The sequence below is a fragment of the Gekko japonicus genome, unplaced genomic scaffold (genome assembly GCF_001447785.1).
Source record: "Gekko japonicus isolate JY-2015 unplaced genomic scaffold, Gekko_japonicus_V1.1 scaffold7, whole genome shotgun sequence".
Lineage (NCBI taxonomy): Eukaryota > Metazoa > Chordata > Lepidosauria > Squamata > Gekkonidae > Gekko > Gekko japonicus.
In genome coordinates this window covers 2224584-2252225 of record NW_015159711.1, presented here as the reverse complement: position 1 = coordinate 2252225, position 27642 = coordinate 2224584, and the positions used below count along the sequence as shown (strand labels likewise).

Here is a 27642-nt window from a genome sequence, read left to right as displayed (position 1 = left end):
GGCTGGAAGGATCGGGGAGGCATTTAAATGCCTCCCCGTGCCTTCCCCAGCCTGTCCAAGGGCCAGCTTGCCTGGTATCCCCGCAGCCGTGGGGTGCCCAGGCAACCCAAGGGAAGGCATGGGGTGTGGCCTAATATGCTAACGAGCGGCACTGTCAGGGGTGTGGTCTAATATGCTAATGAGTTTCTGCTGTTGAGTGTGGCCTGTTGTGCTAATGAGTTCCTGCTGGGCTTTTCCTACAAAAAAAAAAGCCCTGCAAACAAATGATAGTTGAGGAAGAACACAGTCCAAGGCTGTATGGAAATTCAGAGACAGAAGTTTTGAAATCTGAGCTTTCCAGTTCTCCCCGTCTAGGTGCTGAAAAGTCAGTTGTATTTTCTCACCTTGTGGTTTCTGAGAGAGCCTGCAGAACATGCAAGTTTAAAGCATTTGGCACTGCAGTGAGCAAAATACATTTGATGTGTTTAAGTCAGTGGAAATGGTACCCATTTCACACATTGAAACATAATTGCATATGCCGGAGGTTTTGTTTTTACTGCTGCTGTGGAAATTGAATGTGATTAGACACCCAGCAGCCAAGCAGAAATTCTGCAGGAAGATGCAGTGCCAAAAACATTGACGAAGTCTCCCATTCATTAACACAGCAGGATGGCTTTTCACCAGGTCTGCTGCGAGAAAAGATGCATTCTTCCTGGAATTTTGCGGGTGGCCATAGGGACAGTAGATTGCCAGACAGTTCCCAGTTTCCTTTCTTGAAGGTGGTTCAGCCTGCTGCCCCTTGAGGGATGGTCTGAATGTTATATCTTAAATAGAGCATTGTTGCCAGTGACCTCCCTTAACTGCTGCTGTTGAGCGGAGTTCAGAAGCTGCCACTTTCGCCAAAGCCAGGTCACAGAAGCAAGCAAGAGGCAGCGCCTTCTGAGGGTGAAATGATCTCTTATGTAGATACAATGTGACAGAATCACTGCGGGATCCTTGGCCTCTTTTGAGAAGGTTTGCTTTTGCAAAATATGCCTGATAGGAAGGTGATTCTTAAGAATGAAGAGCAGACAAGGAGAGGAGCTTGAGTGCCAAATTCCTTTTGGGAGGGGGTTATTTTTTCGTATTATATGTGCGCATGTGTGTGTGTGCGCACCTGGAAGTAATGCGCCGACCTCTGGTGACTGATCCCTACTAGGGGCCTCAAAGATATTCAGGGAGGTCACTGAATAAAGCCTGCCCCCGCCTCTGGTATTCCAAGGAGGTCTCCCATCCATGTACTTGCCGGAGTCGACCCTGCTTAGCTTCAGAGATCTGATGAGATCAGGCTTGCCTGGGCTATCCAGGTCATGGCGAGTGCTAAATTCTTGAGCCTGCATGTTTGAATGTAACTTAATGACATGTGGCACTCCCGTGCCAGCTTTTTGTTTTTTCCCCTTGAATCATAGAGATCTTCCCCTGGTGCTAGAACAGACAGATGAAAATCAAGACGTGGGGTGGCAGAAAAAAGAGGGTGCGCGCTGTTGATTTAAGAGTGAGCGTAGTTCAGAAACATGATTTTAAATGCATGCCTCTGAATGTGATACAGGATGCCCCAGAGATGCTTCATCAAGACAAGGGGAGTTGTAACTATGTGGTCATTGGGGAGAAGCTATGGTTCAGTGGTAGAGCACCTGCTTTACACATAGGAGGTCCCAGGTTCAATCTCGGGTACTATGTGTTACAAAGAACTTTCCTTGCTATGCTTAATCAACATAGTACTGAGCTGGGTGGAACAGTCATCTAATTCAGTATAAGGCAGCTTCATTGAACTTATATCTAGTTTGTTTAGCCGTACCTGCCAAACTGCCCTTTCACTTCCCTTGTAAAGGCTATAGTTTTTCAACATTCTGCTGCAGACACTGTCACTCTGCACTATTAGAACATCATGTCCAATGATGCCCCAGTTTTTGGTTCTGAAATCTGAGAATTCCCGAGCATAAATTACCTCAGTTACAGCCCTAAGAAGGCTCTGTTCGCCTTTGTGCCACTCAGTCGTTATTCTGAGGCCTTTTTATGTACGATTAAGATGATTTCTCACAAATGCTAGGGAAATGATAATTCTGCAAAGGGAGAGAAATTGGTAGAAGGAATGTGCCTATTCTTACTCCTGTGTAACACAGCCCATTTTTCATTGGGAATAGACCTATTTAGCTATTATGATGGTCATAGAAGTGGTAGATTCCAGGATGTGTAGGAAGCTGTTCATTTTTGGAGGCAAGTGGGGGACTGACATCTGCTGTCCTCATTGCTGCAGTGATGGTACCTTGTGGTTTCAGAAGGAGGGAAGAAAACTGGCAAGGATGCTTTGTTGTTTTCATCCTCACTGACTTGCTTCAGTTCAAAGTGAAGCTGCTTCTTCCTTGGCCTCTCCCTTCCTCTGTCTCTTATCAGCAGCTCCCCCAGCTGTACCCACTTCCTGCTTCCTTTCCTTGCCCACAAGCCGCTGTCACTTCTCTGGAAACAGCAGAGGCGTGCCGGTCACCCTTGTGTGGAGGCTATCTTCTGCCACCACCTGACTGCTAGTGGCGCAGGCCTCTGCCTCCCACCAAAATGCCCACTTCTGCCCACTTTCACCTCCCCACATTAGATGGCATAGCCCTGAGCAATGGTGCCAAGTCAAATGCAAGTAAAAGCATGGCACAGCACTCTTTTGGGACATTCTTAGCTTAAGGTTTTTGGTTGAAAATCTGAAGACCTCAGCCTGAAATGAATGAGTGAGTGTTCCACAGCTATTAATGTTAGCTTAAGTAGCGGTGTCAAAATTCTGTCTAAACAGACTACTTTCTATCGCTTCTGCAAACGCCCACAAAACGTGGTGTTTAGGGAAGATGTTCTGATTTGTCAAAACTTTAATACGTTGTTACTCTGTCTGCAAGTTGACTTCCTTGCAGAAATTTAGAGGGTTGCCCTTTCCTTTTTTTGAGGAAACCCCCGTGAAACCACATTTCTTATTTGAGCCATTGGTGGGTCACAAGTGTTATACAGGCCAGATACATCACCAGTTGTGGTCCTGTTTATTTGCCTCGCACAATGAATGGGGCACAGAAATGATAAAGGGGGAGGGGGAGGGGGAACGGGTTAAATGGCTTCAGGGGCCCTGTTGTGATCAAAGCAAGAGGGGACAAATGAATTTGGCAGAAGCGTTTAAATAGACTGGAGAGGACCATGACATGAAGGTGACAGAATGGATGAGAAGCAACTTGATAATTAGTGGAAGGTTTGTAAGAGAGGAAAGGGTGGATCCTGGACCAGGTTACTTTGCCATTGCAATGATGTGAGAGAAGCAACAGTCCAGACTTTTGCACTGCTGTTAATGATAGGCCTTCCAAAGTTTCTGAGACATTTCCCTTATCTGGAATCTTGCTGGCTGTATTTTGTTTCTTCTCCTGAGAGGTAATTTGCCACTGCTTTCTTTGTTTGAACACAAAGGAGTCTTGTGGCACCTGAATAACTATTGCATCATTTGGTGAATTGGAGTCCAGTCTACAAACATCTCTGTTGCAGTAAATCTGCTTGTTTTTCAAGATGCCCGAAAACTTCGTGTGTTTTCTGCTGAAATTTAACAGAGCTACCCTCCTGTGGAACTTCTCTGTTTAAATACAATGTTGGAAATCTGCATTGTACACCCCTCTGCTGGCCTGTGTTGAGCAATGCAGCCCTCATGCCAGGATGGGCAGAAGGTCGAGTGGAACCTACTGATGGAACACTCCTGGGATCTGAGGCACAAACTGGTCTAGTTGAGCCTTGATTTGATCCAGCATGGTGCAACGTACGTTGTTATTCAAATTGTATATTCAAGATCATTTAACACGAATCAGATGGGCTGCATTCACATGTTGCAGCAAACAGAGTTTGAGTGAAGGTTTGCAAAATCAGTCGTGGTCTACATGAGGAAAAGAAGGAGAGGGCATAGAAACAGGCCATATTCAGGCCCATCATGAACATAGAGAGGTTTGTCGTGATGTCTGAAGTCTGCATGATTGCTTTCTATTTAAAAGATATTGGACCAAGGGGATTTCAGTTCTTAAACAGTTCTGCTCACCTCTGTTCAGAGTCAGTGGATCTCCAGTCATGAGCACCAAGGCAATTTAAGTGACAGCTTTGCTGCGCCATCTATTTGGAAGAACTTGCTGCATGTCGCATCTGCCACAGCTTACTGATTGTGCAGAGAACTCAGAAATACGCCCTCTGATGCAAATAAGTGAACCAGCGATGCACATCAAAAACCTTGTCTTTGAATGGGGATGTGCAAGGATTTGGAGATAGGAGGGCTGCAAATTTAAAACTTCTGTAATTATCTTCCAGATGTCTCTAAATGACTGCATCTGTCTGCCCCCCACCCTTTCCTCCTCCAAAACAATTCACTGCTATGAGCAGAGGAAGAACCATCTGAACACTCAGAAGGGACAGAAAGATAGTGGACTCTATTTGGAGAAGCTGGTACTTTTAACCAGGGAGGGAGACTCCGTCTCAAATATTCTGTCGTCCCCCCCCCACCAGAGATCAGCAATAAGAAAAAAGTGCTCTAAGTGCACAGATTTGGTTATTTAAAATATGTCTTTGCCATACTTTCCATAAAAATGTTTAAAGCAGCTCACGGCATTGTTAAGCCACCATGACAATACAAGCAGTTAAAATGTTAAAAAGCAAGTTAAACATCAAACAAGAGACAAAAGCAGCAATTAAGGAAATAGTTACATCAGCTGCCTATAAACCAATCTCTCTCTTCGGTAGTCTTCTTTTCTCCCCAATATATTTGCATGTTTGAAAACTCCCAGCTGGCAGTGGTAAGATGGACCCTGCCGCAGAATTAAGACACTCTTACCATTTGCTGAGCAACTCGCTAGTAGATTAATCATTCTGGCAGGTTCTTAAAGCGCCAGATAAACCTTTCACCTCCAAGAAACTCTGCAGGATTTTTAGAAAATGAAGCTGAAGAGTCCTGCTGCATCAGCTTACAAGTCCCTCTAGTACAGATCTGTGTTTCCAGTTGTGGGCAGCCAGATGCCTCTGTGATGCCAGCAAGCTGGGAATGAAGGCACAAGCCCCTTCCCTGTTGCTTCTCTCCCCTCCCCAGCATCTGCTGTTCAGAGGTATACTGTCTCTGAAGATGGAGGTTCCATTTACCTTTTGTAGCCGACTAGCTATTGATAGTTCTTACCTCCATGAATGTATGTCTCTCTCTTTAAAAAAAAAACCCGACGGACCCATCCCTGTGCCCTGTGGCAATGAATGATGGTATCCATTGTGTGGAAATAGGATCTTTTATTTTTCCGTTCTGAACCAGTTGCTGGTGAATGTCATCTGATGTCTCCCAGTTTCATTATTATAAGAGAGGGAAAATAAACCTCTGGCATATCTTTCCTTTAGTTGTTCCCCCCCCCCCCAACTGAAAAATTCCAGGCCCCTCTAGTCTAGCCTTTCCTTCAACCTCCCCCTCATTTGGGTTGTTCCGTTTTGTGCCTTTTCCAGTGCTGCGGGAATCTCATTTAAGAAACACAGATCCGTTCCTTGTGGGTCCTCTCTGACCTTCTGAATTCCCTCCGAGTGCAGCCGTAGCTTGGAAAGTTTCCAGTTTACACTACGTGCTTATAAAAGCTTCTTCTTGCTAGTTCATTACCTGGCTGGCGCAAACCCATAGTGACAGCTGCTTCCGTCTACCCTCACAGAAGGTGAGCATGTGTGTTTTGTACTTAACTGCCACAATAGCAGGCCCCTCCCCAGTGGAAGAGGCAGGAGGAGGGCTATGGTCCTTCGGCATGCCCTGGGAGTCAGGCAGCAAGAATAAGAAGCTGGTCATTGGTTAACTGGAGGGGAAAACCAGATTAGTGTAGTGTAGTGGTTAGAGTGATGAGATAGGGATAGGGAAACTCAGACTGGCAACCCCACCTACCTCATAGGTTGTAAAAATAAAATGTAAAAGAAGCAAACCATGTACACTATCCCAAGCTCCATGGTAGTATAAAATTGAGATAAGTAAATAATATCCAGTAGTTGGGAATATGGAAGTTGCAAGACCGATTTTCCTCTTGTGTTCTCCTTTGGATTGCTTTCTAATTTTAGATTGCTTACTTATCCCCTCTGAGGTTTCATTGCCTTTAAAACAAAGAGGGTCCCCGTGTTTGCAGCCCTGCGCAACAGAAGGAGTTCGTGCTAAGTTGTTTCAAATAGTGTTCTAATGTCCTAGATTTTCATGAGTAATCGGTGGGGGGGAATGGTCAAAAAGAATATTGGCAAATAATACAGCTGCTGGGTATTTATTTATCATAATATTCTATGTCACCTCTTCCGAGTGCTACTTGAGACAGCTTACAATTAAAACAACCCAGCAATATAAAAAGATGCCATTAAAAACAAGCCATTGGTCATAAATAGAATAAAAACTATCAATAAAACAAAAGCAGGCCATTTAAAAAGCTGGTAAGGTAAAATCCATAATTCTTAAAGGTAAATGTTCCCTTGCTCGAAAGCCAGTCGAGTCCGACTCTAGGGTTGCGGTGCTCATCTCCGTTTCAAAGCCGAAGAGCCAACGCTGTCCGAAGACATTTCCGTGGTCATGTGGCCGGCATGACTAAACACCAAGGCGCATGGAACGCTGTTACCTTCCCACCAAAATGGTACCTATTTATCTACTTGCGATTTCTTGCTTTCGAACTGCTAGGTTGGCAGGAGCTGGAACTAGAGACGGGAGCTCACTCCGTCATGCGGCAACTCGGGTCTTGAACTGCTGAACTACTGCCCTTCCGCAGCCTGCAGTTCAGCGTCTTAACCACTTGAGCCACCGCAGCTCCATAATTCATAATTCTTACCCTGGGTAAAAAGATGTGTTTTGTCCTGGCACCTAAAAGGAAGTAAACTGGCATCAAGCTAGCATCAAGAGGGAGGGGCATTCCAGATGTGAGCTGCCAGCACAGGAAAAGCCCTGTCTCTAGTTGCCACCTCCTTCATCTCTCATGGTGGGGGCCCAGAGGGCAGGGCTTAAGAGGTAGATCTTGAGTGGTGGGATGGATAGTTATGGGAGGAGGCTGTCCTTCAGGCACTCTGGTCCCAAGCACTTTAGGGCCTTAAGGGTAAGAACCAGCACTCTGAATTGGGCCCAGTAGCAGATGGGTAGCAAGTGCAGATCTTTCTGCAGAAGGTTGATACCATCCTTGTAACCAACACCTGACAGTAGCCTGGCTGCCACAGTTTGGACCAGTTGAAGTTTTCATACCAATTTCAAAGGAAGCCCCACATAGAGTATGTTACAGTAATTTAACTTGGATGTGATCAGAGCATGGAAACTGAAAGGTCAGAAACATACCCGCCAGTGGATAGGAACACCTGTGAGACTTGAAGAAAGGGATTGGTAAGGGAGCTTTTGAGTCTGGGGAGCAGTGGATCAGGGAAGCCAAAGACGGCAAAGGAAATTTAATTTTGCTTATCAGACTGCATCTTCTGATATACTTGCCCCTACTAGTTATGTTCTTCAGGCAGCCTTCTCCTCTTGATGGCAACAGTTAGGCTATGGGCATTATCTGGAGTAGATCCAGTCCTCTGGAATGGCCTACCAAAGGGGTTACAGAGGGCATCTTTCTCTCACAGCACTGAGGAAGATAACATAAGATGGTTTTTGTTTTAGGTAATATTTGGTGGAAAGTAAGCCCGTCTTGGTAGATTTGGTTGTTTGTAATCTGCATGTGTTGTTGTTTTTTCCTCTGTTGTTGATGGGCTGCTGTCTTGTGTCCATGGAGGCAGCTGTTGTGGTATCATATGCTTTGAGTCTGAGACAATGAGGTGGGTTGTAAATACCTGGAATAAATAATTGATCTGAAGTAATAAGCCGAATCTTTGGCTGAGGGTTTCTCAAAGAGTGTTCCTGCATCGCAATCTGGCAATCTGGTTCAGGACATCCTTTCTAACCCTTGGCACTTATATGTAATACATTGCGGTTTTCACAAATGCAGCCATGAAAGGATATGAGAATTCCAGTATGGTTCCCAGAGTCAGCTGTGCATTCTCATATTCTGGGGGAAGTATCCAATTACCATTGATTTGTTAACAAGGTAAAGCTTGCAGTCCCATGTTTCTGTTCCAGGTGCCGTTATTTTTCAACGAGAGAGGCCCTGGCTTCCGAGGGCATTGGCAGAAGTCAAATGCAGCCCACGGAGCTGGACTGTCAGAAACCCTTCAAGGGCACAGGCACACTTCCATGTTTCCAGCAGCAAATTAGATTTGACATTTAATTCAAAACCAGAGAGTAGAACCTCACTGTGGTAACGGGGCCAACTGAAGCAGGGCATTGATTTGGCTGGCTCTCTTTTCATTTCAACACCATGGCTGGGTTTTATTCAGAGCCACTGCCAGGCACAGCTCAGGTTCCTGAACAAATGACAGGTAAATCTATAACATGCATTAAACTATTTTGTTTTGTTTTAAAGCCTAGAGCTGCTGAGTTAAAAGCCTCCAGTGCCCACTTGAATGTTCTGTCATCTTAATATTTACATTTTTGGAAGTTAGAAGGCTGCCACAGGAGGGGGTATGTGGTGAAAATCACCCCCCTCCCCATTGAGCTCTTTTTGATTGGCTCCAACCCATTGTATGCTAACAGTATACTGGATGTGTAGTAGAAAGTTCATTTCCTTGCACATTAGGTGCATATGTGATTTTGTGGCTGCAGTACAGAAAATGGATGACATTAGCTCAGCTAACTAGGTAACTAGGGCACGAGCATGTGCACACGCCAAACACTTTTGTAGGCTTTCAAGTAACCCCCACTAAAATGACCAAAAATAGAGAGCATTTTTTGGCACATGAATTTTTTTTCTAAAATTGTAATCTCCATCCTCATGGCCAGATCCATCAATTCAAAACAGATCCAAGATGGCAGGAAACAAGAGTTGCAAGCAAAGATCAATATTTTAGATCACTATGGAAAATTAAATCTTTTGTTCCCATTATCTCCTTGATCCTCGGGCCCTGTGTCCCACTCCAGCCCTCACTTTAGGTATAACACACAGGTTGTCTAGCTCTTGCCCGGAGTAAAAAGTGCCTTATTATTATTATTTTTTTGAGGGATAATTTTTGAGAGATATTTTGAGAGATAATGAAAGATCAATTTTTATCAGCTTTCTATGAACAAACCTTTCAGCCTGACAGAATATTTCTGATCATTCCATGATATCACAGTAGCTCAACCATAAATGTAGAGGTTTGGGGTGGGGGAGAAGAGCACGGTTCTAAGCAACAGCCTCTTTTTGGCCAGTGTGCATATATCTGATAAAGTTAATCCCAAAGATGTCTCTGTGCGCACTGGCATTAGGAGATTTAATATGACAACAATTTATCTGGCTGAATATCAGAAGCTGATAATATTTATAGCCATTCCAGTAGGCTCCTTAGGCATCCAGAACTGCAGGCTGTTTCTGGCAAGTGGAAATTCTTTTGAGCTGTTGTTTAGTTGTGCTTCAGTGTAGCAGTCAGCTACCTAGTTTAACCAAGGGCAAGGGTGTTTAAAACAAAGCACAAGGATGCTTTCTTGAAGCACATTGTTAGGCCATGTGTCATCACAAGTTACAGGAGCGAATGGCCAAAAGCAGGAGAGGTAAGCCAGGCTCTGAGCGCCGCAGCGTGATTTCAGTTTGCTGACTCCAGAAACAAGAGAGTTATTTGCAGTCCAAATGTAGCTCTTGGGGGCTTTGGTCTTGCAGTGAACTCTCTTTCCGTCTGTATCTTTTCCCCTTTGGGAAGAATGCAGACTTTGTGACCTTGTTTTAAGGAGCTTATTTTGCCATTTTTTTGACCTTAGGTTTGCTTATATATTTTCCTTCTAATGAATTCCGAATCATGTGCGTGTGTAGGTTTGCTTTTATTGTCGCAAACCATGGTGTGCTTAGTTTAAATCACCTTTTATATACTGCCAAGGGTGATATCTGCTTCTGGATCAGGTCTTACATTGTTTTCATACATAAAAAAGAGGCCTGCTGGATCAGACCAAGGCCAGCATAGTGTAGTGATTAAGAGCGGCAGAGTCTAATCAGACGAACTGTGTTTGATTCCCCACTCCTCCATCTGAAGCCTACAGGGTGACCTTGGGCCAATCACAGTACTTTCCGAACTCTTTCAGCCCCACCAACCTCAGAAGGTGCCTGTTGTGGGAAGAGGAAAGGAAGGTGATTGTAAGCCGCTTTGAGACTCCTTAAAGTAGAGAAAAGCTGGGTATAAAAAACAATTCTTCTTCTTATCTAGCTCAGTCATTTGTTTCCAGCAGCAGTAAGGTCAGTCGGGCCCTGGAGGTGCTAGCCTTCTATAAGAACATTAGAGTTGCTGTTCTGGATCAGACCAGTGATCTATCAAGTCCAGCATCTTGTCTCACATAGAAGCCAAGGCCTTCCCCAATGTTGCTTCTTCGTACTGGTGTTCAGAGGTGTCTGTGGAAGTTCTTTTTAGTCACTATGGCTAGTCGCTGTTGATGGACCCATCCTCTGGGAATCTACTGGATCCTCTTTTCAAGTCATTTGTGCTTGTGGACATGTTTCTGGCCACTTGCATTGAATTCCACAATTTAATCCCTCACTGAGTAAAGACATATTTTCTTTTGTCCACTTTGAATTTACTGCCCAGCAGCTTCATTGGGTCCCTTGAGTTCCAGTATTATCATAAAGGGGAAGGTTCTCTCTCTACCCACTTCCTCCACTCCGTGCATGATTTAATAAACCTCCGTCATGCCCCCAGTTCTCTTTTCGTTGCCCTTAATCGTCTTGGTTGCCCTCTTCTGCCCTTTTTCCAGCTATGTAGTATCATTTTTAGATACAATAACTAGAACTATGTACAGTATAGATCAATCCAAAGGCATTATAATATTGGCCCTTAAAATATTTATTTCCTTAATAATCCCTAGCACCGACTTTGCCTTTTTCACTGCTGCTTCGCACCGAGTTCATGTTTACCTTGAGCTGTCCTCTTCAACCTCAAGACCTTTCCTTCTCAGAGCCAGACTAGATGTGATGATGCCATTTTAAACCCCAAATGCCAACTTCACACGCAACTGTTTTGGCACTTGAAAAGGCCTGGGGGGGGGGGACAAGAGTGCCTTGTCCCACCAGGCTGCAGGCTCTCACAGCATTTTTAAATTCCCCAAGTTAGGTTTTTAAATTGCTGTAGCATCCCAGTGGAACCAGGTGGCACCATCACGTCTAGTCCCCCCCCCCCCAATCACTGCCAATTCAGACCCTCTTGGCTTCCATTTTAAGTTAGAAGGCTTTTTTGCTCCGGTGCACACCACCTTGCACTTACTGACTTCATTTGCCATATTACTGCCCACTTACTTTGAGTGATCCTCTTAGACTTCTTCACAATCCATTTTGGTTTCCACCATCCTGAATAATTTGGTATTACCTGCAGATTGACATATTCTCCTCTTGGAACATGGATGTTCCTGCTAGTTATCATGGCCAGTAGTGTAGGTATACATCCTCAATGCTTTTTTTAAAAAAATAAAACTGCCGGAGTTAATGTCCATCACCACATTTGGGAATCGAAAATTTAAAGTAAATTGCTTTTTGGCCATTGTGTGAATAATGCGTCCTTTTTGCCTTTCCTGAACCTGCTTCCAGTTAGAAGACCAAAATCTACTATTGGTAAACAATGAAAAATTCCTTCTCTACTCCTTGCACACTATTCAAAATGTACGAACACCTCCCCCTGTCATAATTTATCTGAATATAAATCATGTATTGTACTTTGAAAGGGGCCTACCTGTGATGCACGCTTTGAAGAAAGCTGATCTTGGCATCTGCTCCTGACGTGTTTCAGAAAGGGAAAAAATGTATTGGCGAAGCCTCATCCACTTTACAATGCAGGCACAAGAAGGTGAGCATGGGAATTGGCATTCTGCAAGGCATCCCTTGCTTTGCTGCCTGGAGTCACCACCAGGTCACTTCTGCTTGGACCTCCCCTCTCTGCATGCAGCTGATGATGGCTTTACTGTTTAACCTGCAGTCATTTATCCTGGGATGAATGGGAAATGAGTAGAGAGGACCTCCAAATGTCATCAGGGATTCTCCCCCTGCCCCTTTCAGCGGCTTCTGATTAAATAATTGAAAATGTTAACAAATGAAGAGATGTAAGTGAGCTGGGGGGGGTTATTACCCCAGGATTACTAAACCCTCAGTGATCAGGAATGCTTCTCCTGGGGCCCCAGTAGAAACTGACCACAGACCTTCTTCCAAACATCCCGTTGGTTGATGTGGATTTATTTATCTAAATAATTTTACCCTATCTCTTCTATAGCTCAAGGCAGCTTAGAAAAAAATCAGATTTAAAGCACAGAATACAGTAAAGCCCTGCATAGCCCCCTGACCCTTAAAAAGGTTCGAGAGTTAGGTGAGTGCCCGTCTTGTTTATGCTGGGAGACAGGCAGTTCATGTTTTTGTTTTGTGTTGGGCAAGTCCATGTATTGCATAGAAAGTAAAATGGTTTCCAGTGCAGGAGGAATTCAACCTGCACAAAGGCCTCTTCACAAGTCTGCCGATCGGTCGTCATGCTAAACTTTTGCCTTTTATTTGATGATGATTTTCGCCCACCCCAGAAATATCTCTTGTGTTAAAGCAGTCTCGTGAAGCTGCAAACCCTCAAGGTTCTCACTGCTGAAAACTGCGTCTGTCTCCCCACCTCACCCCCTTGTGTTAATGTACCCCCTCGATTGGATTAAGAGATCTTGTGGGCCAAACCAAGTGATCAGATCTCATGTTTTCTTTAACACTTAAAAAGCCATGGGTGGCAGAACTGAAGCAGGACCATAGTGCTGGGACAAGGCTTTTTAAAAAAACTTCCCCCCTTCCATTTCCCCCATGAAAGTAGCCCAGCTGCTTTCGATAGGGAAAAAGAACAGGACCCACCTGCTTTATACCTTCAGCCCCTACCAAATCTTATAGTAGATAGGGAGAGGAGCATTTTCCATTAAGAGGACAGCACAGGATGGAGAATAATGCTGCAAACCACCTCCTTGGAGGGTTAATCACAATGTTCGAGGTTGTTCTAAGTTGTACAAAGGGAAACGGGGGTTAGATTTACAGATTAAACCAGTTGAAGCAAAATAGCACAACATCCCAGGAAATAATCAAGCAAAGCAGATTACAAAAATTTTCTGTTACCTCACCTGTGATGTTTCTTATGGTCCCCCTGAGAGTCTTAGCAGCCAGCTGTTCACCATCAGTGACAGAGAACAAAGTATCTTTGCTTCTATGGCTGCATTAGAGAATGTTGAGTCAAGCATGCATGGTTACATCTGCGCTTTAAAGAAGGGTTCTCTCTAAGTTTGGACTCCCTGTCACTATGATTGAAACAGGTCCAGGGTCCCATCCTTTTCTAGGGGAAGTTTCCTGTGCATGTCAGTGTGAGTGTGTCAAACAGTTACTTGCAACATCCTCTTGAGGCAGAGTCCTTTGTGCCTCTTCTTGAGACAGGCAAGGGAATGCTTAAGCAGCTAGCTCCAGTGTGACATCTTGGTACATCTCCTGTACTATAGTGTTTGTGTATGTTGCTGAGCTAGCAGTTATTGCAAGGTCAGTCCATCAGACAAGTTTGCCGGAAAGAGTAAACCTTCTGAACTGCCCAGTTTTAACCGCCATTTGTGAACCTCCTCTTGCTCTGTGCTTCCTCTTGCACTCCCACACACAGACCAGTGTTGTGAGATCCAAATGTTCCATTCCAAATCTTGGTGCTCTTTCAGTGTCTCTTTGGCTTCTGATTATTCATCTTTCCAGGTATGGTTTTCCAACTAGGGCAATAGGTTTCAGAACTCCTCCTGGTTTTGGTGTCCACCCATCAAAGAAGGGCTTAAGCCACGTGCTGTTGTACCGTGTCTCCGATTTCAAACTGAGTCCCCTCACATCTGCTTTTTAATATTCAGGATCACAGACTGCCACATAAAGTGTAGTTAAGATCATCTCCGAGAGTCTCTGACCAATCCTGTCTACCCAGCTTTCATCTTTCACCCTTCATTTTAAGTCGGAGATTTTCTTGTAGCACACTGGTCCCAAAAGTATTACTTTGAGGTAAGTCCCACGGGTTTTCAAGTTAATGTACTCAGGACTGTGTTGTGTGCTTAATCCATTTCTCAGATTAGAATTTCCCATTTATTTATTAGATTGTCTAGTCACCTCTCACCCAAAGGGACTTGTGGCAGCTTACACCATTAAAACCAATAGGGTGAAAACCACATAAAACAAATGACAAGTATAAAATATTAACATTAAAATATTACAATACATGGCAATCACCATACCACTTTTAAAACAGCCCAAACGTGTGGTTACCCTCCAAAGGCCAGCCTAAACAGTTCAGCTTTGCATGCACTGAAGAAACTAAACAAGTCCGTCAGGGCATGGATGTCATCCAAGAGTACATTCCACAGGGCAGGGGGCACAACTGAGAAAATCCTTCCCGTGGTGACAGCTAGTTGAGCCATCCCAGAGCCAGGCACCTGCAAGAGGCCCCTAGAGGATGACCGAAGGGAGCGCGGGGTGGTTGTAATGGGAGAAAAAGTCCCATAGGTATGAGTGTCCCAGACCATTAAGGACTTTAAAGGTTAACACCAACACCTTGAATTGGATCTGGACACTAATTGGTAGCCAGTGCAGCTGCCGCAGAATTGGAGTAATATGAGCTGACCATGCCCTTTCCAGATGCACTGAGCAAGAGAGTTCGTTCTCTGTTTTCTCTTGAGGCAGTATTTGTATTACGGTCTTCGGCATGTTTACAGGAAAATAGCAGGTGAATCGATGGAACCGTTTGAGCAGCTTCCTTAGAATATATTGATTCACAAGCTGTTTGCATCTTAAATACCTCCAAATAAATATTGTCTCATTATGCAGAAATCTATATATGCATACAGACACGTATTATTATTATTGATTGCTATCAAAGTTGTATGGCATTGGAATTTAAAAGCTATCTTAATGTACCATGAAGTCTGGACAGCTTAATATTTGAGATCCAGGAAATGCAAAGGCTAATGATGTTGTGTATAATCTTAATTATTCCCTGTTGACATCCGAGATTAACAATAGCTGCTATATACTATTGCATTAAATGATCTGTATTATCACCAGTTTCCTTATCAAATGCATGCCAGTAATTTTTATATGCCCCGACTTGAATGGCCCAGTTCCATCCCCCAGAGAAGGGATTTGAATCTGGGCCTCCCAGATCCTCATCTTACGCTATAACTGCTGCAGCACACTGGCCCTTTCATATATCACTTTTCTTTCTCTTACATAGAGATTTTCAACAGGTGTGCTTGTCTACACCTTGTGTGTTGTTACCACGTGTGTTTGCAATTGCATTTTGTCTGTACTGTGCTTATGCTGTATTGGTCAAATGTCTGTGTATCTGTGCATTTGGGACTCAGGGATCACTGCTGTGTGTGTTTGATGCTGTGTGTTTGAATGGCTGGCCTTGCACCTCATGCTGCCTATGGATGGGCATGGCTTGAGCTGCCTGCCACAAGACACATGCCTCCCTGGAATCTCCCAGAGTGCCTCTGGACGAAGGAGACCAGCGCCATTATGCACAATGAAAGACTTGGAGAAACAACAGGCTTTTCCACCATTGTCGAACTGTGGGAAAGCATGCAATTCTCCCTGGTATCTGGTTTTGGAATCACAAAGACAACTTCCCTGATTGCCCATGGACCAGGTGCATCTTCTGCAAGTCAAAGGTTGCCAATGGAAACAACAGTTTCACACCTGGCCACATGGCCCCCTTTGAAGTTAGGGTAGCACATCTGCATATTGTCCCCTTCCCCTCATTAGGACGTCACCACTCTTTGACCTATAGCCTTAGCAAAGAGGACGGACCCCAAGGGTTTATGGCCGTAAGCCAAGCCCAAAAACGTAGCTTTTAAAAAGAGGAACACAGCCTTTGTTTCTCTGGTTAACCCACCCCTCCCCTACCTTGCAACTTAAGTGCTGCAGGTGAGTCTTACTGTGTTCCCAGGAGTCGCGACCCAGGAACCCGCACGTGGCTTGGCCGGTCCAGCTCATGTGCTTTTAGAATTCACCCGCTGATCCTTAAGCTGCCCCTTTTCTGCTAAGAGGAGATTTCTCCCCAGCTTGGACCTCAGATAAGTATAAGCGATATCCTGTTGTATTATCCCCCTTGTCTGTTGCTTTTGTTATTTTCCTTGCTGGTTGCTTTCTATGAACTTTGTAACTAAGGATCTTGAGAGAATCTGTGTATGCATCTGTTTTCGTATGCTTGAGAACTGTTTAGTAAAAGGCAACATTTATTCATAACCCTAGCGTGTTGTCTCAATTCCTGGGAGTTAGGAGCGTTTCGTTGGCCAATCTGACCTCTGTATACACTGGGACAAGAACTCACGCCACGCCCACTGTCGTAGATAATTCAGAATTGGGCTCCCGGAACCGTCCTCAGAGGAGTTCGGGTTACAGTGTGCACAAGGATTGTGATGCCTTTCATAAGAGTTGCAAAGTTTGTGCAAGCATGCACTGTGACCATCTCCCTGTGTGCAGCTTTGATGCTTTATCTGCTTTGACCATAATTACGATTGCAACATCCATGTGCATGACTTTACCAACATCCATGTGCATGACTTTGCCCTGTTCTTACTCCACCCTAAAATTTGACATAAGAGAAACCCAGGCAAGCCCAACCTTATCAGATCTCGAAAGCTAAGCAGGGTCGACTGTGGTTAGTACGTGGGTAGGAGACTTCCTTGGAATACCACGCTGGGAGGACAGAGGCAGGCTTGGTTCAGCCACCTCTCTGAATACCCTCCAAGCCCCCAGTAGGGGTCAGTCCAGAGGTCACTATGACTTCCAGGTGCATGCACACTCACATGCATGCACTCTCTCACACACACATACACAAATACCAAAAAAAGAGAGAAAATAAACCAGAAGGGAAGAGAGGTGGAGACGGGTATAAAGGGGAAAACTGCATATTCAGTTACGCTTGTGTTTAGTTTCTGTGAGGGGACAGAGGTGTTAAAGGACTGTCCTCAAAGTTTCCAAAGGTTCATGGAAAAGATGTGTCTTGAAGAGGGATTAGAAGGAAGTGAGAGCATCACACAAGTCTTTTGGAGATGGTTTTAAGCATTTGGGAGGGGTAGTGAAAGAGACTTAACCTCTAGTGAGTGTTTTGTGCATTCTGTGGTCTGAGCATCATTTTCTATCTCATTGTTCTATAAGGAATCACTTGACCGCGTTCATTTAAATGTGTTGGTTACCTGCTTTCATTGAAAAAATATGGGCTGAGTGATATGCAAACTCTGCCTGGTCTGTGTTGACTATTTGACACATGCCAGTTATTGGTTGGAGTGAATGCCAATGATTTCCCAAGTGGACTTGCAGGCAAACTGCAGGGTGTATATCCCTGTGTGGGAAGCGGATCTTCGTTCTGTTGCAATGTCCAGCCATAGAATGAGGGGGAGCATTCAGTCATGTGAGCCCCACCTGCCATCCCAAGCATCAGAGCTCAAGCTGTGTGGCTTGATTCTGTTGGTTGTCCAAAATGGCACTGAGCTGACTGACAGGCAATATTGGGCAACCATGGAGGAAGGTGAAGGGACCAGGGAGCATAGTGCTCCTGCTGCAGTATGGTTCCCAAAAAATGGTCAACAAAGCCCAGCATACACTGTACTGAGTGCTACTGGCCATTGCCCATTTCGTCTACACCTTGGCCTTCACTCTTTTTCCTGCACACCGTATGCTGCATTCAGTTGTGTTTCTCCTTTTGATGGATATTTAGTGGAACATTCTAATGCTTGCCTGTCAAATGTTCCATATTTTTCCCTCCCTACTGTTAGCTATTGACAGGGGAAAGTACTAATGTTGGCTTAATGCAGGGATTTAATCATACCAGCTGTCACCCAGTTCCTTATGACAAATATTTTACATTGTTAGTGGTTTCAGTGCAGGATTTATTTAAAAATATATAATCCAAATGTAATCTTATTTACTGGTCTCTTACTGCTGTAATGCTGCTCTTTCCTATTTTTGTTTGTCAACTTCTCTCAGTTTAAAAAAACTGGGAATTGGGACAGGGCTGTGAATTTCAAAATGGTATCTGAACATCCTACTACAACTCTTTTCTGAGTGCGAGGAACTGGGGTTCTCTAGGAGTCGCTGGACAGTTTGTCTACCCACACTGCCCACTGAAGGTAGTTGGTGCCAGGGATTTTTCTTTTGCTTATGAAACTATTTTATGGGCTCTTATAATCCTGCTTTCTGCCCCTTTCTTTTGACTGGCCTGTGCCTATATACAGTTAGCTGCACTGAGCTGTACGGCTTTCCTTGGACTCTTGCCAGTCCAGGGGGTGGGTGGTAGATTGCATCTCTGAAACTCTCACACTGGGGGTGGAGGTTCAGCCTAGTCTTCTCTCTGGTGTTCTGTGTGTGGAGAAGTGGGTCTTTTTAAAGGCAGAGAACATTCGTGTATACAGTGCACTGCTTGCAGCCGACATGTGTTATAGTCCTGGGAAAGTTTTACCACTTGATTCTGCTGTTTTGACGATGGGCAGGAAAGCTTTTCTGTGTTACTTTAGCTGGTGGCCATATGGCAAGGGCAAGACGCTCAAACTTTGTGGGGGCATCCCGACTTTGCAGCTCCTTTCCCAGGGGGACTTGCCTGGTGCCATCAGTGGACGTTTAAGTGTCAGGCTAAAACCAGACCTCTTTTCCAGACCTCTTAATAGTGATGACTGCTGAGACTGGATTTCATGTTGCTGTTTACTCATTAATGTTTATTGATCTGTGTATATTATTTTGCATATTGATTTCAGTATAATTTTTGTGGGCCATCTTGAAGATTTTATAAAATTTGAAAAGCAGGACATCAATACTTTACATATCATAAAGCTGGAAGGCTGATTCTGCCAAAGCGAATGCAGCTTTGTAAGGGGGTGATTTGGAGCAGAGGGGCCATGATGGGCGGAGGGTTGTCCCCGCCCCATCGACATTTCTTTTCTCCAAATTGACCTTTCATAAAACTGCTTTTGTCTGGGAAAGCAGCCATCACAGCCCAAAAAGAGTTTTGTTGAAACTGGTTATGTTGAATAGGGCCATATGTCATGCCCTGAAGGTTTCTAGAGCAGGGAAGCCTGCCCCTTATGGCTGTAAGATCATGAAAACATGGTATGTTTTAAAAAGTAATGTGTTATTTCTCTGTCTTAGGTTGTGCGCACAGAGAAGAACAGCCTGAACAACCGATTTCTGCCCTGGGATGAGATTGAGACGGAGGCCATTTTGTCTATCGACGATGATGCCCACCTTCGCCACGATGAGATCATGTTTGGATTCCGGTGAGTGAAACCAATAAGACCTAATTTTGAAACAGACAGCCACATCTGGCTCAATAAATCTGTCCATCCATGGCTTCTTTTCCACCTCTGACCCTGAGAGATTACCAGGTCTGTTGAGCCTTTTGTTGTGGCTTCCCTCTTGCATTTTATGGTCATGGGCAGAAGCACACGAAGAGGCTAAATAATTTTCCTTGCAGTAGTGCTTTATTTCCAATTTAAATGTAAGTACCACTTTCAGTTTGTAAACCACTTAAAAATCCTCATTGGATTTAGGGTTGTAAGCAATGCTGCCTCCAAAGTTTGGAGTCCTGTGAGCAAAAATTCTACTTTGTGAGCTACTGGCATTAAAGTTGTGAGCGAGCGATTTGGCTACTGCATAAATTAGTGTGCTCTGGAGCCATCCTTCCTGAGCTAAGACAAAAAATGTGTGAGCCGGAGGCTAAAAAACTGTGAGCTAGCTCACACTAACTCAGCTTTGAGGGAACCCTGGTAAGACTCCTGTAAAATGAGTCCATGTTGTTTCCATTGTACAGATTTGTAGGGAGAAGGATTAAGGCAGGGTGACTGTGACTTGCCAGGATCATGCAATAAGTCCCTGAAACAACTGACACTTGTCTCCCAAATCCGAGCTTGCTGAACGTTCTTTAATTAACCCTTTTCTGAGCAATATCCATTTTTGTGTGTGTCAAGAATCTGTGTAGGGCAGGAGAACAAATCAAAAGGCAGAAAGAAGAAATTGAAATGCTGTCCACTATAAACCCTGAACTTTTAACTTATGCTTTGTGCTTATTTTGGGACTGATCTCTATGACTATGAGAACCTTGAAAAATGGGAATCATAAGAAACTATGCTTTGGGGGCAAAATAGTGGCCACACTATTTGCCCTTGTGGATCATACTTGAGTAGAGTGGTGTGGAGAATAGGGTCTGTCCTACCAATCTTGGAGGATGGCAAGAACACACAGAAAAAGGCAATTCTGCATATCCAGGAAGTGTCTTACTGCTAATACTACTACTAATGATGATGATGATGTTTCAGTGCTACATTCTCTTGGTTCCCATACTTGAGTCTTTTGCTCCCCAGCTGTGCTGGAGGAAAATTTCAGGAGAATTAGCTGTGCAAAAATGCTTTCCTTCACGTTTCCTTTCTTTTGTTATAATTCCCACTGCACAGGGAGGCTGGTTCACAAAGTATGTTTATTTTAAGTTACATGCTTCTATTTATAGTATCAATAAAAAGCAGATGTGAGGCTGCTTTTTTTCAGCACAACATGTGAAGTCGTGGGAGTGTTGTACAGAGAGAAAAAATATGGTTTGGGTTTATTTGCAAAAGTGCTGTTTGGAGGACTGGGTTATACAGAAAGCAGGATGAATCTGGGTTGGATCCTTCCAGCTTTTGCAATAGGTCTTGCCCAATTTTTCCTTCCTCACTGCAGCCCCTGATCTTGTGTGGCTTTTGGTCCACATGACTCCTGTGATCCCTTGCATTTCCTCTCTTTCCTCTTTCTCCACTGGAGAAACAACCCAGTTTATTTTAAAAGAGGACCATAAATTCTTCTGCATCCCTGCATTGCACCGGCTTTGGAGTTTACTCAACAAAAGAGTTTACTCAACAAAACCTTGGTGAAGTTTGTGCAAACTTCTCATTTTGCAGAGGAAGCCTACCCCCTGCTCCCCATTCTCCGATCAATCGTTTTTGCTTCTGGGATTATTGCTCCAGTAGATAAAACTGACACATTCTTTTAACAGAGGATGGCGGAATTTCCTACCTTTCCCTGACTGGGTTGTGCTTTCTCTGGGGGGTGGGGGCAGCTCTCAAAGTAGTTTGTAAAATGTGCTTGGCATTTATTTGTTTATCATACGGTACCAAATATAGTTTAATCCACTTTCCCAGATGGTTTCCAGAGCATAGTGAGCTGTTGTCCGGACACATGTTAAGAATAGTCACTAAACTTGGGTCTGCACTCTAAAAGTGCCAGAAAACAAAAAGTTGTGTTAACCGCCGAGTGAAAAGTGGTCTTTTGAACGAGGTCTTCGAGGCAGTAAATGGATCAAGAGATGGAGTAGTACTAGAAACATTTGTGAAGTGGGAATATCTAAGCTCAGCCTCTGGGTTAAAGTGATACTAACCCTATCTCGTTTTTTCCTCTTCTCCCCAATAGTCTTTTCTGCCAAGGAAGGTGGTTGGGATTTCCAGGTCTCCCCCCCCCCCCCAAGCCACTTGGCAGCCTATAATGGCGGTGCAAACAGTTCATTGCTGCAAAAAAATAAAAATAAAATTCTGATAGGAAATGGTTTTTAAAAAAGAAAGAAAAATTATGGTAGGAATAAAAGAAGCTGTCGGTTAACATAAAAGAGTCCTCTGTGGGGGGGGGAAGGCTGAGTATTGCATTTGGCTAGTGGTGTGTATGTCTTCCTTTCCTACACTAATGATTGATGTATAGTGTAATGATGGTGAACGGCCTGTGATGCTTTATAAATCGTTTCAGACAATTGTCATGGACGCAGTGACAATATTATCTCTCTGGCAGTGCTTTTAGTTTGTGGCCTTTCCAACATGCTGCTTTCCTTGCTTGCACGCTGAAGTTCTTACCCTCACATCTACAGGGTTTGGAGAGAAGCCAGGGACCGCATTGTTGGGTTCCCTGGGCGGTACCACGCGTGGGACATCCCTCATCAGTCCTGGCTCTACAACTCCAATTACTCCTGTGAACTGTCCATGGTGCTGACGGGTGCTGCCTTCTTTCACAAGGTAAGGGTGAGTGGTGTGCAATGACCCCCCCCCCCAGTTCCCTTGGAATGGATTCTGGTTTAGCTCAGATATTTTTGTAATAAGAAAAGCTGCAAGAAAATTAGCTGTGTGAGCTCTTCTGCACACATCTCAGATTTGCCAGACCCTCCGCGGTTCAGAAATTGAAATGCTGTTGACCGTAGGTTGATCTCAGCATCCCAAGAGAGTGCAGAGGGGGACCCTGGAAGATTGAGTGCATGACCAGAGTAATTTCAGCATTTTCCTGGGTTGTTGCAATGCAAAAATGCCCTGGCTTGATGATCCTGTCGTTCTGGTTGCTGGAGGAGAAGTAAGGGCAGCTACTAGTGACGTTTGTCGCTGCCTTCTGTTGTGTCATCCAGAAACAGGATCCCACTGGGGCCAGGGCATCTGATCATTAGTGAATACCAGGGATTCTTGGACCAGGGTTTTTGAGTCAACGTCTTAATCTCTGACTGTTTGGTTCCAGAAAACCGAGCTGTTATCATTAAAAGCCACCGGTGCATGCTTTCTAGAGAGAGCAGAGCATCTAACCCTTTTCAGAAACTGGGAGGGGAGGACAAGGTTGAGACTCAGGTCCCCCCTGCCCCTATCGAGCCAATAGGTCAGTGTATCTGACAGGTGAAACGATGGCGAAATGGAACTTCTGAATATCAGCTGGTGAGAACAAACACCTTCATGTCCTTCTAGTACGCTAACAAAAGCATCGGGTTCGCTTCTGTTGAAAATCTAACGCTGGAGTAGATGGTCTAGCTCAGGGGTGGCCAAACTGTGGCTCGGGAGCCACATGCGGCTCTTTCACATATATTGTGCGGCTCCCGGCAGGGCAGTGGGGGAAGCTAAATATCATTAGTAGACAAATATCACTGGACAAATAAATATCATTATCAATATCTGCTTTTACCGCTTTTACCTCGGTCTCATTTAATGTTAATAAAAAGCAAATTGGCATGTTTCCCAGTAAAAACATGTAATATTTGTTCATGTCTTGCGGCTCTCAAACATCTGATGCTTATTCTACGTGGCTCTTACGTTAAGCAAGTTTGGCCACCCCTGGTCTAGCTACATTCTGTTGTGTCATCCAGAAACCAGATCCCACTTGGGATCAAGAGAGTTACATTTTCTGCAATAGATTTGCTAGTTTGTATGAGTCTGTTTATTCTCCCAGCTTTCCCAGTGTACATGTATTTGAGCCTAGGGGTAGGTAAATATCTTAGTATCATGCTAAATCTGACCAGTGAAAGAGATTTTTCCACTGGTTTCAGTGGCCTTCTGTGGAGTTTTCACTCTCCCTTTGACTGTTGCCCAATCTTTCCACAGTACTATGCCTACCTATATTCCTATGTGATGCCACAGGCCATCCGTGATATGGTAGATGACTACATCAATTGTGAGGATATCGCTATGAACTTCCTGGTCTCTCATATCACCAGGAAGCCACCCATAAAGGTAAGCATTTGATGGAAAACATGAACATTCAGTTCCTTCCATTTTTCTGGAAGGGCAAAATTAGTTATCTCATATCCTATGAGAGGAAGACATACAAGTATGGTGTCTGAACAAGCGTATTGAGGTAAGGTATCAAAACATGAAGAAGAGCAACTCTCTGACTCCCAAGGCCAACTTTCTGATTCCCTAATAGTCAGCAAAAACCAATTTGCTTGGATTCATATGTAAATAAATGTGTCACCATATCAAAACTCTGCCTTGATCTGGTTTTTTGCATTAAATTTCAGTTCTGTCCCAGTCCAAGGGATTGAGTTAGGTAGCAACACTGAAGCCAGAAACCTGTAGGTAAAAGACCCGTTGATAGTCTGGTTGCTGGTATGCTAAAATGCTACATTTGAAATCGATCCTGGCTCAAAGCAGCTTTAACCTGGCCATGCTGAATGAGAAATTCTTACAGGACTTTGGGGGAAAGATACGGGTCAGGCTCAAGTGAGTCTCCACAGGGAAAGGGCGGCCACTGAGAATATCTCTCCCTATGCCCTTCTGGGACTCTTTTGTAAGCCTTGCCAGAGGAGTTATAGTCAAGAGGAACACATCTTGCCAAGTTGAAGTGTATGGGCTGAAAGCGGGACTTTGAATCTTCTTAAGGAAGAAATTTAAAAGCCAGCACAGCTGATGAAGTGCCACTGCACTACATTGTTCCTTGACGAGTCACTGCTTTTAAAAGGTGGCCCACCAGCAGGAGAATCTTTTGAGCCTACTTTTTGTAGTAAAATGGAGATGGGGAGAACCGTCTGTGTTGCTATGAGCTCTTTGGAGGAAAGGCAGGATAAAAATGTCCTAGCAGGCACCTATAGATTTGCTTGGTTCTCAGTGGATTTCCTTATGGTATAAACACGGACTGCGGTCTGGAACACCGAGGCTGGAATTCCATCCCTCCCCCACCCATCAAATTTGGCAAACACCTTTAGCTGCTAATAATAATTTCCCTCCTCACTTTTCTAGTACCAAGTTTTACTTCTTATTTTCCCACCCCACCTGGCTTTTTTCCTCCCCCCCTCCTCCTACGATACTGCTCTCTGTGGTTGCAAAATCTGTCCTCAGAAGAGTGTGAGCAAGTCTAATAATGGTGACTTCAGTATCCTGTGCTGCTCTGTGTCCTTTCCCAGAGGGTGCTTTGCCTTGGCCCCTTCAGTTCACCTCTCCCTGGTTTCCATCCCCATCCATCCTTCCTTCCCCAGTCCTCCCCAAAGCATAAGGACCTCAAGGAAGAGCACGTTTGTGTGGATGAATCTGATCTGATATATCTGCTGCCCCTAAGAACAGAATCTGCAGCTTCCTTGGGAGAATTGTTTGAAGCTGGGTAGAGGAGGAGACTGGACTGAACTCGCACAGCCCTTGACACATGGGTCAGACTGCGCCATAGGTGGGGGCAGCACAGGCCTCCAGAGCCTTTTTAATTTTAGTTGTCATTAACTGACATTTTCTCCGGGCAAATCTAGGTAATTGCTTTGACCTTTTGGCTCTGCGATGTAGCCGGAATGGGGAAGAAGACCGGGTTTATAGCCTCATCTGGACCAGCTGCCACAGCAGAGAAGCTCCTGCTAGGCTTGCATTTAAAATGAGGGTGATTTTCTTCACAGAGGGGTGGGCGAACCTTGCTCTTGCTAGGGTCGCAAGCGGGGGCTCCACTGGGAATGGCTGATGCACATCTCTCTCTCTCTCACTCCTCTCTGCTGACCATGGTTTCCATATGTATGACCAGGCACAGGGAAGAGCCAGAAGGAAGTGCATTAAGCTCGGACTGCCCGTAGGGGCAAGGAGTAAGGCAACTGGAACTTGCTGCTGGCATTTCTGTTTCAAGACCTCCTGGTGCCTTAACTCTGAGAAGAATTTAAGCTTCCTTGGCAACAGCTCCTCCCTTATCTGCTCATACAATGAAACCATCGTTCTGGTCTCCCTGATTTCCCCAAACCACATACACATGTGAGAGCCAGTTTGGTGCAGTGCTTAAGTGCGCGGACTCTAATCTGGGAGAACCAGGTTTGATTCCCCACTCCTCCACTTGCACCTGGCTGGATGACCTTGGGCAAGCCATAGTTCTGATAAGAGCTGTCCTTGAAAAAGAGCAGTTTCTGTCAAGAGCTCTCTCAGCCCCCCCTACCTCACAGGGTGTCTGTTGTGGGGAGGGGAAGGGAAAGGAGTTTGTAAGCCGCTCTGAGACACCTTTGGGCGGGGTATAAATCCAATCTCCTCCTCCTTCTCCTCTCTGTGATGGTGGTTCTCTTTGGCAAGTGTGTCCCAAGCCAGATCCAGAGAGAGAGTGCTTCCCTTGTTACATGCATTACAGGGCCCTCTTGTTCTCCCCCTCTGCCCCCCCAGCCGTGCTATGCTTTTGTGTGGTTCTGTCTCTGATTCCCAAGGAGCTTCCAGCAGTGCGAACGTGACTCTGTGCTAAGTGCCATGGCACTTCTTAATCTTGAGATGTTACAAATACCCACCACTACGCTGCTTCTGCTGCTTAGGCAGGGTTTCAGAGGGGGACAGGGTTCCATAGTTTTGGGGCAATTCAAAAGGTTGCTGTGCTTAGTTGGAGTCGGGCTTGGGGGGGGGGATCCTCCTTTTTGACACCTTTGCTGTTCTCTTATGCCCAGGTAACTTCCCGCTGGACCTTCCGCTGCCCTGGCTGTCCTCAGGCACTTTCTCATGATGACTCTCACTTCCACGAGCGACACAAATGCATCAACTTCTTTGTCAAAGTGTACGGCTACATGCCCTTGCTGTACACCCAGTTCCGTGTGGACTCTGTTCTCTTCAAGACCCGGCTGCCCCATGACAAGACAAAATGCTTCAAGTTCATCTAAGCGGAACGTGTTGGCTACAGATTTCTGGGATGAGGCCGACCGGAGATGCAGAAAGGAGGTCCCTTCACAAGGCTCAGAGAGGAAGAAACCTCCCCCAAGACTATTTCCCCTTTCTGTTTACTTTGGTGCACAGTCATGAGTTCCATGTCTCTCGAAGCCCACCAAGGGGAAATGAACAGGAACTGAATGGCTTGGGACCTCATTTAAAGACTCTCCTAGTATCACATACTGAGAAGAAGAAGAAAACCTGAGACTTTGGTTAGTCCCCCAGTTAGTGGGTTAGCCAAGAGCAAAACTGGGGTTTTTAAAATAATTATTATTTAAAATGGAAGTGTTTTAGATATGCCTTGTAAGGCTTTCTATTTTTCTTTTCCTTGGGGGAGGGCCGGTGGGATTTCACTGTTTTTTTGTACCCAACCCCTACCCCCCGGGGAAAATCAGCCCCAAGAAAGCCCCGTACTTGATGATCTGGTGTGCTGCTGTTGGGGCGTGTTGCACAGGGTGGATGAGCGAGGGGCGCTTACCCTCTTGCTACAAGGTGTCCCCTGTGCCAGATCTAATCAGGGCACCATGGAGGAGATGGTGCTGTTCTTCCCACTGAGGGGGAAAAGACCCCTGTTTCTGTTTGTTTCCCTGTGGCTGCTAAGGAGCTAACTACTGCTGATGAGTGTTTCACCTCTTTGTTCCTTTGACCCTGCTGTGGTAAAACAAAGCCCTTTCAGACCCTGGCCTTGTCCCACATTCATATGGAAGTGCTGTTCCATGGTGACCACCCCCGTCTGTCTACATATGTTACAGCTGCCCCAGGACATGAGACACCCAGAACCCTTTCCTCCCCGGGGCTCTGCCCCTTCCCTCCGTGCTGTATGAGCAGTGTTAAGCTCCACCCTCTTTGGCTCAAAGGTCTTAATTAACCATGACTTATGCAACATGAGAAGCTTCTGTTTGGTGTGCTGTTGCTATGGGGCTGTGCTTCATAGCCTTTTTAAAGGAAGTTTGTAGTGACCTTTTTAAATCCTTTTGACTCGGCATCTTGGTGATTCTGCCTCAGTTCTCTCTCTTGCACATACACATGCCCTGTAAGAGATTCACTTTACAGGTACAGGGGCCTGTGCTGTGTCACTGAGAACAGAAGCAAGTATGTGCGCGGGCAACCTAATAAAATGTGTCTTGGATCAACCCTCAGTAAGCATCCTGCAGACTACGTCTCACTGTGTAAGTCTCCTTCTTCCCTTC

General features: G+C 45.0%; 1 protein-coding gene across 2 annotated transcripts in view; it reads left to right on the top strand.

Annotated features, from left to right (window-relative positions):
- EXTL3 (exostosin-like glycosyltransferase 3) overlaps positions 1-26562 on the top strand; it is a 194720-nt gene extending 168158 nt beyond the window's left edge. For both annotated transcript variants that reach the window (XM_015406536.1, XM_015406612.1), the window contains exons 5-8: positions 19197-19324; positions 21931-22075; positions 23414-23542; positions 26197-26562. In XM_015406536.1, the coding sequence (XP_015262022.1) occupies positions 19197-19324; positions 21931-22075; positions 23414-23542; positions 26197-26406 (612 nt within the window). In that variant the 3' untranslated portion in view covers positions 26407-26562. The remainder of the gene's footprint in view (positions 1-19196; positions 19325-21930; positions 22076-23413; positions 23543-26196) is intronic.
- The last annotated feature ends 1080 nt before the right edge of the window (positions 26563-27642 follow it).